Source organism: Hippoglossus hippoglossus, chromosome 24, assembly GCF_009819705.1.
Source record: "Hippoglossus hippoglossus isolate fHipHip1 chromosome 24, fHipHip1.pri, whole genome shotgun sequence".
In the NCBI taxonomy this organism is placed as follows: domain Eukaryota; kingdom Metazoa; phylum Chordata; class Actinopteri; order Pleuronectiformes; family Pleuronectidae; genus Hippoglossus; species Hippoglossus hippoglossus.
Genome location: NC_047174.1, coordinates 2,980,369 through 2,998,086, shown reverse-complemented (window position 1 = coordinate 2,998,086; position 17,718 = coordinate 2,980,369). Strand labels below are relative to the sequence as shown.

The following is a 17,718-nucleotide window of genomic DNA, read 5'->3' as shown; positions in this document are numbered from 1 at the left end:
GTAAAGTGACTTAGATAAAAGAAACATCCTTTCTGTGTATTTTGACTTTTTATGTCCCATCCACTAACATGGAGGAGGTGGGTTTTATGGGCGATCAACCCTGATTTGGCTTCACTTTGGAGGAGCTGTCATGTCTTAAAACTAATTGTTTTAACTTTGAGTTCAATACCATCAAGGTTCAGGTGAATTCATGGCTCCGGTCACTGTGCAGCCGTCCTACATGTAAGTCACTAAAGAGTGAAACGATCCTGTAACTCCTCACTGACCTGTACGTTTCTGTTGAGGCTGACCGCCGGCACGAAGACGCCCTCCAGGTTGGCGAAGGCGGTCGGCCCGTGCTGCTCCTTGTTGACGAAGAAGGTCAGAGTGTGTTTGTTCAGATCCAGCAGGACGCCCACGGTCGAGCCCTTAGCGATGCCGCCCTCCGCCCTACACACACACACACACACACACACACACACACACACACACACACACACACACACACACACACACACACACACACACACACACACACACACACACACACACACACACAGACAGTGTGAATATAAAGGCCAACTTATACTGTACATAAGTTCCATCACTATTCATGCATTATTCCCTTGGAAGCTGGAGAACATGTCCTGGATCCGTGTGTGTGTGTGAGATGTGTTTTTGCTTAGAAAGCTCTAGTGTGAAATTCTCCACATGTAAACGTGCAAACAGACACGTTTCTCTACACAATAAGATGTCTGCCTCGGGACACAGGGAGACACAGGCTCGGAGAGAGAGAGAGAGAGAGACGTAGGAATCGATACGAGTTCACCACCGTGTGACACAGGAGATGATGAACGACTCGACGAGTGACTCTGCGTGGACCGAGGCAGAGAAAGGAAAGAAACAAAGTTCACATTTCTCTTGTGAGAAACAGTCGACTTTTCTCTCATAAAGAAAAAGACATTTCCTTGTGAATGAATGATTAATGAGAGTTTGATAGCTTCCCTGTGACACAGGGACACGGTGCAGGGAGACGGTTTGATGTCTCCAGCAGCCGGCAGTCTTCTTCCACTGCTGCTCCCCGGTGGGTTTGTTAGTTGGTATTGTTCGAGCCTCAGGGGGCCCGCTGTCACCGAGCGCATGCATCATTATACTGTGTGTGTGTGTGTGTGTGAGAGAGTGTGTGTGCACGTGTGTTTGCACGTGGGTTTGATGCAGAGGACAGGGGGGGGGGGGCACCTCACAAAGTCTCCTGCTGTTTTTATTGACACACAAGTGCTGTTTTGTGGTTGAGTTCAAAAGATGAATAGTTTTCTGACGAGGCTCGAGTTTACAAGTTGGAACCAACCGGCTCATTTGTTGGTTAAAGTGAAAACACATCAGTAAAAACTTTTAAATTCTAAGAATGAGAATAAAAATTGGTTTCATTCAGCTGCAAACGTCTTTTAATCTTTTTCTCACTTTAAAATAACGCAGCAGTTCTGCAGTTATTGCTTCAGAGGAGATTAGGTTTGTTGGTTTAGTTTTTAGTAGGAAACACCGTACACTGCTTTCCACCCAACTTGGTAGAGATGTTGGATGAACCCGTAAAATCCTGAAATTGTAACTTTAATAACTTGAGATCTCAGGGAATAATTACTTCATCTTGATGAAGAACATCAGACATATTTAGGAGATGGATTTCTATAAGTATGTGACATTTGGTGCAGCTTGACTGAATCTAAGGGGATTTGGCAGAGTTGACATTTACCTGTTGGTGTGGGAGTTGTTGTGCATGAACCAGGAGCGGTTGTTGTCCACGTACATGGCCCACGCCTTGTCGTCCTTCCCCAGCATCATGTCTTTCATGGTGTTGATCCTCGCCACGCCGAACGCCGGGTCCGGGTGGTTGTCATAGCGATCGACGCTGACCTCCCAGTAGTGGATGCCCTGGAATTCAAGGAGAAACGGAATAAATGGGATTAATCTTCCGTGTGTGTTCCCTGCTTCCTCGTAAAGGACAGCGGGGACGGATATAAATCAGATTCGATTACTTGTGATGGAACCGTTATGTGTGTGGACGTTTACCTTCGAGAACGCAGCGGTCCCCAGCACCACGCGGTCATCGTAGCTGTTACAGGAGACGGTGAGGTTCTCGTTGGTCAGAACTATGTCCCTGTGAGCCGAGGACGGGTCAAAGGTGAACCAGGCCACTGCAATAAGAGAAAACAACAGTCTTGAGACAGCAGGTTTCTTATTTTCATGTTTTGGACAAAATAAGACCGACACGCACGTACATTTTATAAAAGGTTATACGGCCAAGTTTGTTTTCCAGCCTTTGTTGCTCTTTGCGAGTTTTGACAGAACGAGGGAGGACAGAGGAGGAAAGGAAGGAAGGAGAGTAGGCAGGAAGAGAGCTGACAGAAAAACAAACAGAGGGCGGGAGGGATGAGCGGTTATCAGTCCGAAAACAGACTGTAATGCCCATTGTTGTGTGTGTGTGTGTTTGTGTGAGTGTGTGTGTGTGTGTGTGATTTTGTCATTGACTTCTTCCTCTTCCCCAAAACCTATTCTCTCCTTTCTTTCCTTTCCTTTCCTTCCTCTGCTCTGCTTCCTTTATTTCTCACATCTGTTTCTCAGCTTTCCTCTTCTCCATCCCTTCCCTTTCCCTCCTCCATGTTCCCTCCTCTCCTTTCCTTGCTCTTCCCCGCCTGTCCCTTCATTTCCCCTTCATCTTCTCCTCATCGCTCTTCCATGGCCTCTCTCCTGGAATATGAAGCACCGTGTTTCTCCTCTCCTGAGAAGCTTGTCATTGTTTCGCAGAACAAAAGAAATAATATGATGAAACCTGCTCTGCAAAGACCATCGCAAGCACCAGAGAAACACGACAAACACACAGACAGAGACACTGTGTTTGTGTTGGAGCCACTCGGCGCCAATTTGGCAAACCCCGAGCACACACACACACACACACACACACACACACACACACACACACACACACACACACACACACACACACACACACACACAAACAAAGGTAGTACCTACCATCAGAGGTCCTCAGCACAACTGTCTTGCTGTACGGCCCCAAACCGACGGCATTGTAGGCCTTCACCCTGGCGTTGTAGGAGCTGTTGAAATGGAGGCCGTCCACCGTGCACACTGTCTCCTTCCCCACATAAACCTCCTGGGACACACACACACATACACACACACACACACACACACACACACAGCATCATTAGACATGCAGGTTAAGTGCAGGGTCCTATACGTTTGTTTGCCGCTTAAAGTCACGAGCTACACACACACACAAGTGACAGTAATTACAAATGTAGGTCAAGCACTTGCACACTTAAAATGCATGACGACACATATGTTTAACTAAACACACAAACAAACAAACACACACACACACACCATCTGGGCATCGTGAGAGTTGAGCAGCATATGGATTATTGATAGAACCCAACTGATATATGTTGGCTTATATCAACGAAGTCTCAGTATCAGCGTTTACATTCGCTGAGATGCGCCAATATGAAAACCTTTATTTTAACAATAAAAAATATATGTGCATTTATATTTAAATTTTTACATAAATGCTGATTGGACATATACAATCCTGCACTTCTCACTCTAACGGAGTTAATATGTGCATTGATGTTTACATTTTCCTAATTCAATCTCTATACACATACAGTTCAGTTTTCTTTGTATATATTTACTTATATGATTTATGGTTAAACTGTAAAATATCAAGCTTTAATTAAATAAAACCTCTTGGGAATCATTGCCATTTTTTAAAATATATATCGGAATTTTCTTACTATCTAATATCGGTAATAGCCCCCAAAAAAATCCATATCATTCAGGGTCTATAATAAAAGCTACAGAAAAGCTGAATGGACAAACTATTCTTCAAGTAAGTTTGTATTCAGAACATGTGTTTTTGTACCGACCCTGTACTGTCCTCCGTTGCCGTCGTCCAACTCCAGGATGTAGCCCTCGATGGGGCTTCCAGGGGGCGCTGTCACCCTCCAGGCCAGCGTGGCGCTGTTGTTCCTGGTGCAGCACTTCTCCAGCTGCAGGAGCGGCGCCACCGGCACAGAAGTCCCAGACTCAGCTGTGGAGGAGGAGAGATGAATGGGTGGATGAGACGAGGAGATTGAGATCATTGGGAGGGGGGGGGGGGTTGTGGGAGATGGTGAAGAAGAAGCGTGGGAGGGATGAGAGACGGCAGGATGGAGGGATGAGGAGGAGGAGGAGGAAACAGAGGGATGGGGGGATGAGGAGGAGGAAACAGAGGGATGGGGTGATGAGGAGGAGGAGGAGGATGAAACAGAGGGATGGAGGGATGAGGAGGAGGAGGAAACAGAGGGATGGAGGGATGAGGAGGAGGAGGAAACAGAGGGATGGGGGGATGAGGAGGAGGAGGAAACAGAGGGATGGGGGGATGAGGAGGAGGACGAGGAAACAGAGGGATGGGGGGATGAGGAGGAGGAGGAAACAGAGGGATGGGGGGATGAGGAGGAGGAGGAAACAGAGGGATGGAGGGATGAGGAGGAGGAGGAAACAGAGGGATGGAGGGATGAGGAGGAGGAGGAGGAAACAGAGGGATGGAGGGATGAGGAGGAGGAGGAAACAGAGGGATGGAGGGATAAGGAGGAGGAGGAAACAGAGGGATGAGGAGGAGGAGGAGGAGGAGGAAACAGAGGGATGGAGGGATAAGGAGGAGGAGGAAACAGAGGGATGAGGAGGAGGAGGAGGAGGAGGAAACAGAGGGATGGAGGGATGAGGAGGAGGAGGAGGAAACAGAGGGATGGGGTGATGAGGAGGAGGAGGAGGAAACAGAGGGATGGAGGGATGAGGAGGAGGAGGAAACAGAGGGATGGGGGGATGAGGAGGAGGAGGAAACAGAGGGATGGAGGGATGAGGAGGAGGAGGAGGAGGAAACAGAGGGATGGGGGGATGAGGAGGAGGAGGAAACAGAGGGATGGAGGGATGAGGAGGAGGAGGAGGAAACAAAGGGATGGGGTGATGAGGAGGAGGAGGAAACAGAGGGATGTGGAGGAGGAGGAGGAGGAGGAGGAGGAGACAGAGGGATGGAGGGATGAGGAGGAGGAGATTGAGATCATTGGGGGGGGGGGGGTGTGGGAGATGGTGAAGAAGAAGCGTGGGAGGGATGAGAGACGGCAGGATGGAGGGATGAGGAGGAGGAGGAGGAAACAGAGGGATGGGGGGATGAGGAGGAGGAAACAGAGGGATGGGGTGATGAGGAGGAGGAGGAGGAGGAGGAAACAGAGGGATGGAGGGATGAGGAGGAGGAGGAAACAGAGGGATGGGGTGATGAGGAGGAGGAGGAAACAGAGGGATGGGATGATGAGGAGGAGGAGGAAACAGAGGGATGGGGGGATGAGGAGGAGGAGGAAACAGAGGGATGGGGGGATGAGGAGGAGGAGGAAACAGAGGGATGGAGGGATGAGGAGGAGGAGGAAACAGAGGGATGGAGGGATAAGGAGGAGGAGGAAACAGAGGGATGAGGAGGAGGAGGAGGAGGAGGAAACAGAGGGATGTGGTGATGAGGAGGAGGAGGAGGAAACAGAGGGATGGAGGGATGAGGAGGAGGAGGAAACAGAGGGATGGGGGGATGAGGAGGAGGAGGAAACAGAGGGATGGAGGGATGAGGAGGAGGAGGAAACAGAGGGATGGAGGGATAAGGAGGAGGAGGAAACAGAGGGATGGAGGGATAAGGAGGAGGAGGAAACAGAGGGATGTGGTGATGAGGAGGAGGAGGAGGAAACAGAGGGATGGAGGGATGAGGAGGAGGAGGAAACAGAGGGATGGGGGGATGAGGAGGAGGAGGAAACAGAGGGATGGAGGGATGAGGAGGAGGAGGAAACAGAGGGATGGAGGGATAAGGAGGAGGAGGAAACAGAGGGATGAGGAGGAGGAGGAGGAGGAGGAAACAGAGGGATGTGGTGATGAGGAGGAGGAGGAGGAAACAGAGGGATGGAGGGATAAGGAGGAGGAGGAAACAGAGGGATGGAGGGATGAGGAGGAGGAGGAGGAAACAGAGGGATGTGGTGATGAGGAGGAGGAGGAGGAAACAGAGGGATGGAGGGATGAGGAGGAGGAGGAAACAGAGGGATGGGGGGATGAGGAGGAGGAGGAAACAGAGGGATGGAGGGATGAGGAGGAGGAGGAAACAGAGGGATGGAGGGATAAGGAGGAGGAGGAAACAGAGGGATGAGGAGGAGGAGGAGGAGGAGGAAACAGAGGGATGTGGTGATGAGGAGGAGGAGGAGGAAACAGAGGGATGGAGGGATAAGGAGGAGGAGGAAACAGAGGGATGGAGGGATGAGGAGGAGGAGGAGGAAACAGAGGGATGTGATGTGGCTGGTTGTGTTCTAAACAGAAACAGGAGCTTTACTGTGGATCTAAAAAGGCGTAAAGGGGAAAGAGCTGCGGGTTCATCTACAGGGCAGCAGCTGGGAGCCAGTGGAGGCTCTAACTGGGCCACGTCAGGACGCTACGCCCCCTGGTGGGAGGTGCTGGTGCTGGTGGTAGAAGGTGCGAGAACCAAAGCTTCCAGCAGGACTGGTTTGAATACAGCTCGGCTTCTGTTTCGTGCACGTTATGTTCTCGTCATCCCTGAACTATGAGGGATTCAGTCTGTCCTGAGATAAACTCCCAACCGAGGGACAAGCTGCTGGATACGTTTATGGTGATTTAATAATTTAGGACGGTTTCCTCGGCTGGTGGGGAAGGTGAAGACAGGAAGGAACCAGCGTTGTGTGACAGACTTTTAGATTAAAAGCAGTAAATCTGTCAAACCCCCAAACAAACGAGACAAAACTGAATTCCAAAAGGAGCTGAAACAAACATAATACAAATAAAACCAGGGAGAAACATTTTGTCTTGTCGGCTTCACATCACGACTTTATAGACACTTGTTGAATCTTTGAAGACACACACACAACAAAATAAAAAACCACACAACGGCAGTGAGGACACAGGGGAGAGGCAGCAGTCAGGACGAGAACAGTGTCGTAGGATCTTTGCAGTCCACGTGTCGATCAATGTTAATATCTTAAATATTCAATACACTTTACAGCATTTTTGGCCAAAGCAGTTCTTTGATTCATGTACTTTAAATTAAACTTTTTAATTTTTAGTATTATACAATAATCCTCCTGCCATTATTACTTGATATTCTCATGTTTACATTAGCTAAATTTGATCAAATGCATTGTCTTGACATAATATAACATTTGATTTAGGATTAATTATGTTAAATTTGTTGCTTTATAATTAATTCATGTATTATTATTCATTACTCATTTTAATAATGCTGATGAAAAGCCAACGATGAAAACAATGAGTACTTTAGGCCACAAACTTCTGTAACAGGATGTTTTTGGGCAACTTTGTGCTGCAGTGACTCTGCAGAGGTACCGTTCACTGGAGAGGAGCTGGAGAACAATAACCATGCGGAGGAAGGAGACCAGAAAGACGCTGAGGGACAAAAAGGCCGATGAGCCTCCAACCAGAAAGTCAGTGAGGGCCAGCAGGACTGGGGGGGGGGGGGGGGGGGGGGGGGGGGGGGGGGGGACGACAGAATCCATTCAGGGGAGGAAGACAGAGGTTCACTTTAAAAATGTAGATTCTCCGAAATACCTCCGGGGCTCTCGGCCTCCATCTCAGCCTCACCACTGTCTGCGGCCTGCATTTGTTTCAATAACGGATTCTCCTGCACATCTGGAAGTACGATGTTGGTTTGAGTGTTTTAATACAAGAGCACATGGACAGAAGGCGGCATTAAAAGCATCTGGAGGCGACAGTGAGACCTGGGAGAGTCTGAAAGATGCTTCTCCTCATGTGGTGGTTAAAGGAAGTAAAGGTGCAAATGTCGTGCAAAGTTTCATCATTGTAAAATACAGTGTTATCTGCATATTGGGACACGTTTTTTGAAGGAAAACCTGTGTTGGTGAAGTGTTTTATTTGAGAATGGATGAGAAAATGCTGCAACTAGAGAAACTTCAAAGTATAAACTTGAAGGTTTGGTCATAAAATAATATCTCATCAGAGCAAATAGAAAAAGATATGTTATTAAACATCGTTTCTTGTCTCAGAGGGACGATGTCAGCTTGTATTTGAGAATTTGAGGTCCTCAGAAATATCTTAAAAGTTCAACACCTAACTTGAAGTCTCTCCCACGAGGAACCAAAAGTCGTGAAGCACATCGCCAATGGACACGACTGCACCACGTTACACTATCATTAATTACACGGCACTAAACTCGATTAATTTCATCATATAAATCCTATGCTGCTTGTGTCTTTATTGAATTTGTAATAACTGCGATGGATTACCGAGCATTTTAATTACACGCCGTGTACAAAACAATATATTCACGATGTGTCCATGTAGAGAATAATGATGTTCTCTTTTTAGAAAAGTGAACTAAAGGTTGAATCCACTCCAGCTCATGAAAACACCCATTCTCTGCCTCACTGGAGCCGTATGGGAATAGAATATGGAGCTGATTACATATTTAATGTACATTAACAATACATCTGGGTAATCTGTGGGACGGCAGCAGAATGAATGTGAAGGACGCTGTGGTTTACTCATGCACGTTAACGAAGAGCTAATCAGTCGTGTACATTGCTGTGAGGAAAACCATCGCAAGGGAAGAGTGAGAGCGACTTCATGTTTATTGGTTGTCAAGTATATATCGTCAAAGGGTGATTTTATTCTAATGTGCAGGATGTTTGCGTGTTGGAGCTCGTTAAGTTTACTTATTTATAGATCATTACTCGTCATGGTTACTAATCTCCATGGGTGCTCAGCCTATGGAGAAATATAAATTATCTATATCGTCATATGGAGGTTTTTTTATCCTTCATTGAACTTTCTTTATCCTGTATCAAAATGAAAGTGGAAAAAATAAATCAATGGTTTTCATTTCCTCTCTTCCTTTGATTTCTCTCTCCGTAGTTTTATACACAAAGAATTATATTTCTATTCCTCCTCCACGGACACAACACATTCCCTCGCCCTCAGCATTAACTCTAACCACCTACCGTTCGACATACACAAACACAAATACACAAACCCTAACCCAAAAAGAGCGATCCACCAATTTTATCAATCGGCTGATACACACAGCTCGAGCGAAGCGTTTCCATCGGAGCCTCCGGTGAACACGTGTGACGGCTCAGTTTCAGACTCCACCGGGGATTTGAAACACGTCGGCTCTTCATATGTGTCACTTGTGCAGGAAGAACACGACATTTATATTTATAGCTCTGCATAATCAAGTGACAGCACATAGGAAGAAAACACTGTATGTAACTGCTTTAATATCGACTGTACTTGTGTCTGTGGCTTAGCGACGCTATTGAGTTGCACGATGGGAAATGTTGGATCCACGAAAAGGTCAAGCATTGATTTTGACCTTTTTCTGCGTCTTGTGAGACACGAATCTTTCTGAGTCGAAACACTGAACACTGCTTTATACATGTAAACCCCCCCCCCCCCCCCCCCCCCCCCCCCCCCCCCCCCCCCCCCCCCCCCCCCCCAGTGCTCATACAGGAAGGTTTATGGAATCAGAATTAAAAAGGCGTATTGTAATAAATGGATCCTGTGGGTCTGAGAAGCGCTGACGGAAAGAGGACGTGTGAGATCTGGTGTGTTTACCGTTGCCCTGGCAGAAGTCCAGCTGCAGGATGGTCTGCATCAGCGAGTCGGTGTTGAGGGTGAGGTCGAAGTCGGGGCCGACCTTTGGCTCCAGGGCCCCTTTCACCCACTGGTCCTGGGACGACGTCACCCGCTTGATCAGGGGGTCTGAGATCTGCACACACACACACACACACACAGAAAAGAAACACATGTAGAGCAGCTTGAAAACACACACACACACATAGTGAGGGGGGAATTAGCAGAGGGAAAGACGCGTGAGCACACACACAGGAAATTAGAGCACATGCTTTCACTATCCACATTTGAATACGCTCGCAGGGCTGCGATACGCTCGCTGCATACAGAGCAGCTCCACTGCTCTGGGATCTGCTCCGTCCGCAGCTTCGTCACATTGTCCCTGACAAGTGGAATGAGGCTCGCATTAGTGCAGTTCAAATATTTAAGGAAAGGAATTAAGACCCCTCATCTGCCGCTAAGAGCTTCGCCCGCCTCAGGAAACAGGAAACTAAATGAATTCATTACATTAAACTTCATCTAACTAAGCAGAAACGGGAGATTGCTGTTTTATTAAAGACGGCAGAAACCAGCGGCTGAAGGTTTGGAAAATTCAGCCGCGAGCATTAACAACACAGATCGTTTCATTTGGATTAATTATTACAAAGGTTCCTGAATCTGCACTAAGATCCAACCTTTAACAGCTGGCTTTGATGTAGGCGTCGGTTATATAGAACCACATAATCAATAGTTTATTAAATATTCAGATGAAATAGAAGAGAGGGGAATGTGTGTGCCTGTGTGTGTGTGTGTGTGTGTGTGTGTTTCTCTGTAGAATCTTTGATCTCCATTTTCTCTCCCCCCCCTTCACCTTACTCCATCTCTCTTCTCTACAGTTGTAGAAATCATTCATAACCAGAAGCAGGAACACAACATACTGTGCATGTAACTGAGGTGGAGCGGGTTGTCCCCTGACCAGAGGGCCGGTGGTTTGATCCCCCCATTCTGCATAAAAAACATATTTCTTCTTGTATTGTGTAAAATTCTAATCTATTTCTTTCCTTATATATGTAGAAGTGGCCTTGTTCATTTAATGGAGGTGACGATATAGAAATGACCATAAAGCTACTGTATGTATGAACTAATCATAGTTTGTTATTTAAAGATGGACGACACGTCTCCACTTCCTCCCACTAGTCAGAAATGAAGCCAACATTATTGAGGTCTCACCGATTCACACACTCGACCAATCACGAGTCAAAAGACAGTTTATAAGTGTTTTTCATGACGTGTGAAGGATTTAGAAAAGTCACAACATCTCCAGGACCCTAAAACACGACATTAGGGTCAAACCTTCTTTCCCTGCTTGTCCTCAACATGCACGGATCAGAAACTAATGATCGTGAACCTTCTAATAACTGAACATCTGGGATAAATGAAAGTTATGAAGCAGAATGTGTGACTTTAGACTCGTGCTGCTCTGACTTGGTGCTCGATGTGTTTTATTGTTTCCCTCACTTTTCAGCTCTGTGAAGTTTTCCTCCTCTGACTTTGCAGTGATTTTTGATTTTTTTTTTTCTTTCTGCGCTGGCTTCAGAAACATCAGAGGCAAAGTGTCTCTCTGCTCGTAAGCTCAAAGGAACTAAGCACCCCCCCCACACTTCTTTCCTTCCTTTCAACTTCCACATTTACATTTTTTGGTTGTAAATACTTCAGAAAAAGTTGCGCTCGCTCCTCAGTGTGAGACCCCATGCTGAGTTTTGCCTCGTATATAATCTCAGAAACTTAAATTGAAACTGTTTTAAAAGGGAGAGGGCAGCTTTTGTTTTATGGTGTTCAGTAATTTCCCTAAAGAGACTACAACTAAAAAAGTGAAATTCATTCAGCCACAGTTTAATAACAGTTCATGCCTCTGTGCCATATAACTTATTTTTAATTGTTGGTTGTATGAAAATTAAGACTTCAGAGATATTGTGATAAATGGATAAAAGTGGGGTCGACCTTTTCCTTTCATACTTTATTCTTCGAAGTTGAATTTCTCAGATAAATGGAAGGATGAGACATCTCCTGTTGATCAGGTTAAAAACCAGGCTGATCAAACCTCAGCTTATTTTCTGGGAAGACATATTCACACATCTGGATTCAATAAGGTCTTTTTGTCCTTTATGAAGATCGACTGCAGGTGAAACACACACGTACCTGCAGGAATCCACTGGGGTCGTTCTCTTTCAGGACCTCCAGACAGAACTCCATCATGCCTGTGGTCTGACGGAGCTTCATGGTGCAGTGGGTGATCTGGTCACGCACCACCTGGCAAAGACACGAATCACACATATTTCTTATTGGAAAGATTTGAATCGACTGACGAGGCGTTTCAGGAGCTGCAGTGTTTTCTGAACTTTAAACTAAAGAAAAAGTGAAAAAAGCTCAATAAATACTGGTAAAAAAAAAACACTAACAGCTGCTATTTATTGGCTTTTAACAGCGATGGGAATGGATTCAATCCAGCTTCACTCCCAGGTCGAATGACTCTGCAGTAGAAAAGGGTTTTATTGGCTCTGGCTCCAATGAGTATATTTGACAGCGAGGTGAGAGAGCACCTTGGTTGCCGTCAAACATGACACAAAACGCAGAAAGGCAAAGTCTTCTACTGGCAACGGTAAAAGGAGTCAGTTGCCCTTTTTTAGATGGTTTATCCCCGTTTTAGAAAACTGCATATCTGCCTAATGTTGGTGTAAATGAAATATGACAAATCAGACAGCTAATAGCGTGACGACCACAGGAGGACGTGGCAGCATCTCTGTACCACTCTGCTTTTCAGCCTCATACATCTATACAGGGACTGACTGTGTGCAGGCGTGCAGAGGTGGGTGTGGAGAACATGTGGAGATAGAACCCAGGTGAGTTATATTCCTGACGCACCGGCAGAGATGTGATGTAATGGACAGACATCGAAAAGGTAGAAGAACAGAGAACGATCGAGGTGAAGTGAGTAAAATACAGAAATGTTACGTTATCGGCTTTTCATTCATCATTCAAATCATTCATTCATCAAAGGTTTAAACTATAAGTTAGTTTTTTAATAATAAAATTCACAGTTTGGGTATTTTACGTGTAGCAGGTTGTGTAAATATCATTCTTTTTATTAATACTATTCATATTGTTTTATTTCAAACTTTCTACATTTGGTTGTATTTATAAAAAGGTTTGTTTTAAAGAGTTGCAGGTCAGTGAAAGGTCAATAAATATGAGATTATGTATTTTTCCTGCAGCTGGAATTCACTCAAACCAAAAATAAACACACCCAGACACTCAAAGTATTTATCAAGAGAACATTTGCTTTTCAATTGAGTTCGTCCAGAACCCTGCAGCGTTTATCTCCCGTGTAAACAGCACGAGGCACGAAGAGCGAGTAAATCTCAGATTTATTTCAATTTCCCTCTGTCCTGCTGAGGCCGGCCGTCACCTCCCTCCCTCCCTCCCGGTTCCGGGGCTTTTCCATTACGTTCCACTTCCATCTGGGATGAAGCGTCCAGGGTGCGAATACTGGAGCATGTTAATGGAAGCTCAGATCGGAGATACCACAGGCTCACTCCCAGTGTGACTCACCGGCTCCGCATCACACTCTGCAGCACACTTCACTTCACATTACAGCAACAGTTTTGGGTTGATATTTCTTATTTCTGGCGGTTTTTGGAGCGTGACCGCACACGGTCCTGAACACGGAACGGTGCAGCACATAAACCTTAATATAGGGCAGTAATTAAGCAGAATAGAAGATGAAGGGAATTAAAATATGTTTAAATCCTCCAGGAGCTTGTTGCCCTGCTTTTATTTTGTATTCATGATGTCCCCCACTCTGTGTTTTCTACAAAATAAACAGTTAAAAAACCTTAATCTTAATTACAGATTAACTCAGACACACATCTGCATCCGTACGAGTTAGAGAGAAGTGAATATTCATCCATCAGCAGCTGGAGAATAAGAATACAGAAGATGTCTCCTTTTTAAGTGATGAAATACTTTTTTTAAAACTGCACATGGAACCTTATGGAGGAGAAACCGGGATGAGATGGTGCAGCTGAGGGAAAAGGTGGGGTGAGACATCAACAGGCCACGACCCCGAGGGGCGAAGCACGTCACAGGTAATGAAAGTGTGTGAATCTAACACAGTTTGGCCCAGAAGAGATTAAACTACACAACCCTGTAACCACACTGACTCACAATCTGCTCTACTGGCTGTAAAACATCTTAAATCACAACACGTGGTGCTTTACATTATTCACATCTTCTGTTTGTCTGTATTTAACTGTTCAAAATAACGTGTGCATTGATTTTCACTAGCTGTGATGATCGTGTTGCGTTGGATCACAGACACAAACACCACGAGTATTTCTGGACGTTCTTTGAAAGAGGAAACTGAAATATGTTGCTTTTAAGGGATTACGCTTTGGCTTTGGTGAATTTTTGGAAAACAGCTGCTCTCCCTGTCGTGTAAACAGTCTTTCATGTATTTATTTTTTGTTGCGTGTTGGGTCTGGTCAGAGCTTTATCTCCAAACACAGAATCCAAGCCTTGTGAGTGCTTTAAAAACAAAGAGGCCCAAAGGCTGAGTTCACTCACAGAACATATGAAGATGAAGATGTTGTGCTGGGACTTTAAACGATGTATTTAAATGATTTATTGAAAGTGCAATTACGTAACTTGCGAACATGAAGTCGTCCTGAAAGCAAACGCTGCGAAAGGTCAGCTCAACGATGCATTCAGGGAAAAGCTGGAAAAGTTTGAGAATGAGAAACTTTGAAAAATCGTTTTGTGTGATTAAATAACTAGAGATCTATTTGTATGTGATGTGATTAAACGTGTGTAGATGTTGTGTGACTGATGCAACGTGCACATCTGGTCTTAAACTCAACTGTGAAAACATCTGTCCACATGGATGAAAAAGTGTTTGAGCTGCTTTCCTTTTTATTTCCCTGTCCTCTCCCTCTGAGTGGGATCCTGCAGTGAAATGATTTCACCTGATGTTCATGTCTCTGACTGAATGAACATCGATTGGTGGAAAGATGATGTTGAATTCGTCAGCCCCCTCCGAGCAGCCGTTACTCTCTCTCTCTCTCTCTCTCTCTCTCTCTCTCTCTCTCTCTCTCTCTCTCTCTCTCTCTCTCTCTCTCTCTCTCTCTCTCTCTCTCTCTCTCTCTCTCTCTCTCTGCAGCTCTTCGCCCTCTGGCTAAGTCTCAATCCCCGGCCGGTAGATAATGACAACAGCTGTCCTTGGGGCGTCCGTCCAAACACCCTCACCCGTCATCCCCCTCCCCCCCACCCCCCCCGCCGACATCCAGACGGTCAGTCGGTCGGTGGGCACGTGGAGGCCGGGCACGAGGCCATGTGACACGCTGGGACTTAAGAAACCCCCCCCCCCCTCCCCCCCAGCAGTGGATTCACAAAGGAAAGAATATATATATAAAAAAAACACTGCTATAGAAATAATTTCAGGTAAAGAACAGGAATGATTTATTTCACTTGTGTGTTTTAATGTTTAAATTAAAAAGTGTTTGAGAGCTATAAACAATATCTAAAACCAGATCTGATGACGGCTGTTAGTTGTTGTGTGAGTTTCTATTTATTGATCTAAGACTAATAATGTTTATTTCTGACATGATTATTTCTTAATTTACTGTTGGACACATTAAATGATTAAGATAAATATTCATAGTGGGTGAAACAATGTTTTCAGAAGCTTTTATTCTAAAATCTACTGGAACAAAATGTTAACTTTACAGATCAAGAGCTTTTTTGACCTGATATTATTATAATTATTATTATTATTAGTGCAGGATGGGAACGACTGATAGAGATCCTGTACCTAACTGTAGTAGAAAGTGATGGGAGTGGATGGACAGATAGTTACGTTTGTTATTAAAATATATTGCTTGAATTCGGCGGAATGAGTTTTTTTACGTGACATTAGAAGGAGATGAAGTATTTGCAGTATCAGCTCAACGGAATCAGAAAGAAAGGTCACATGATGCTTATTAGAAAAAACAGAAAGTTTAATATCCTCTTAGATTCAATGACTTTAATAAACTTGATGATTGTTATCTGAATCCAGCTGATGGAACCAGAACACACACACACACACACACACACACACACACACACACACACACACACACACACACACACACACACACACACACACACGGGGGGGGGGGGGGCCTCACCTTCAGCTTGTACTCCTTCTCCTTGGTGACCTTGGTGAGCAGTTTGGCTTTCTGTCTGGTCAGCGCCTCGATCAGCGAGTCGCACTGAGCCACGAGGCACGCCTCGAACTCCACCCCCCCCTCCTGCACAGAGCACAAAGAATCATCGCAAACTGAAAACAGAGAAATGATAATGATCCGTTTCCCGCTGACTCTCACACAACAGTTAAATCACCAGCGTCCTAAAAATAGATGTGCTGGTGTCGTTTGCTTCATTCAGCAGCACAGAGCTGATCTGTTAATTCATCTGTGAGCTCTTGGTCTATTTGTGTCTCGGCTGCACAAACGTTAGAATAAAATGTGAATTATTGTCGTTATGACAGACTCGGACAAAAACATATTTAAAAGCAAATTAACCATCTGTGCATCTGACACATTTCCACCTCCACACAGCCACAAATGTACTTTAAATACAAAAATATCACAAAGACATAATTTCAAGGTGGGCTGAGGTTTTGTCACGATACCAAAGTGCAGCACAGAGGAAAATATAATGTGGTTTTAATGTGTTTTTATTTTATTGTCGTAGTTTTATTGCTGTAATCTAGTAAAATAGGCTGAGCTCTGCGAGATAAAGCTGCAGGCCGTAGGTTTGTGTTTGTGAATTTACAATCTAATGTCTGCTCGCTGAAAAAGCAGCACAATTAAAATAAGACATAAACTTAGGGAATAAATAAAGGAAAACATTAAATAGATAATTGTATATAGACACAGTACATACACACATGTATAAATAGATATACACTTAGTTTTAAATATCCTTATTTTTACTGTTTTCAAAATGGATTCAAAGCCCAAACTGCTTGATGCCTTTTCTGTTGCATTGCTAATCTATTATTTAGGCCTATTTATGTTAAGATGAGTATTTATGAAATCAAAAAAGGGTGAAAAGAAATAGAAAGGGCATTAATATTGAATTAAACATTACATCAAATATTAAGAGTAAATGTTTATAGCAGCTGTAAGTGTCCGTGCGGATGATTCACTGCGTCCCTGTTACCTGTGATGTGTGGAGGTTGAATGATGGCGCTCTAGGTCATCTTTTATGATCCTGCTCCCACGAGCTTAAGAGTTATGCTCTGACATATTTCATTTGCACAGAGACGTGTAGAGCAGACGGTTAATCCCCGAGTCTCTGTGTGATAGAGGGTGATTCCAGCTACTGACTCCGCTGTCTGCATCTCAACAAGAATCCCCCCAAAAACATCATATTCCTTCCATCATCCCACAGGTTTTCTGTTTTTCTGGCGTTTGTCTTGGTCTCTACTCGACCTCATTAGACTCTCAATCTGCTTGGGGACAGTTTAGTCACTGTACAGACTAATGTGCATATGTGCACTTTGTCCTCTGAGCTGGCAGTTTGCTTTTAATTTGTTCTACAGGATGAAAATAACATACAAAGCCACGTAAAATGTACAGATACAATATCTTAAAAAACACATTGAAGTAGGAGTTTTGGTTGCTTTGAGTTTAGGGTTAAGATGAGTCAGAAATGAAAGCTTTGTTAAGTCTGGTGCTTTGATGATCTCCTTCCACAGTTTAATCCTATATGCTACAACACATGAAAACATACATCATGTGATCATCGGCGGTCGGTTGCAGCAGATACTACAAACGAGAACCCACAGCGGTGAAGAGTGAGACGAGGGATCAGGAACTCAAACTGGGCAAACTTCTCTGTTTTAGTTGCTTGAAAACTCCGGAGTAGTGTGGACAGTAAAGGTAAAAGCCAGGATGATGTATTTTAAAAGTAAACTGCAGTAGTGTGGTGAGTGTTCGGAGCAGCGTCTCT

At 44.8% G+C, this 17,718-nt stretch overlaps 1 protein-coding gene across 3 annotated transcripts in view; it reads right to left on the bottom strand.

Moving 5' to 3' along the window:
• LOC117758370 (E3 ubiquitin-protein ligase TRIM9) overlaps nt 1-17,718 on the bottom strand; it is a 39,520-nt gene that overhangs the window by 1,641 nt on the left and 20,161 nt on the right. The window contains exons 3-11 of one of the 3 annotated variants that reach the window (XM_034579986.1): nt 15,888-16,010; nt 11,863-11,973; nt 9,667-9,820; nt 7,642-7,722; nt 3,924-4,087; nt 3,010-3,148; nt 2,047-2,171; nt 1,730-1,908; nt 267-429 (exon numbers count right to left, since the gene is read on the bottom strand). In XM_034579986.1, coding sequence (XP_034435877.1) covers nt 267-429; nt 1,730-1,908; nt 2,047-2,171; nt 3,010-3,148; nt 3,924-4,087; nt 7,642-7,722; nt 9,667-9,820; nt 11,863-11,973; nt 15,888-16,010 — 1,239 coding nt within the window. Of the gene's footprint in view, nt 1-266; nt 430-1,729; nt 1,909-2,046; nt 2,175-3,009; nt 3,149-3,923; nt 4,088-7,641; nt 7,723-9,666; nt 9,821-11,862; nt 11,974-15,887; nt 16,011-17,718 lie in introns of all 3 variants that reach the window. The other 2 variants (XM_034579983.1, XM_034579985.1) reach the window with 2 other exon arrangements.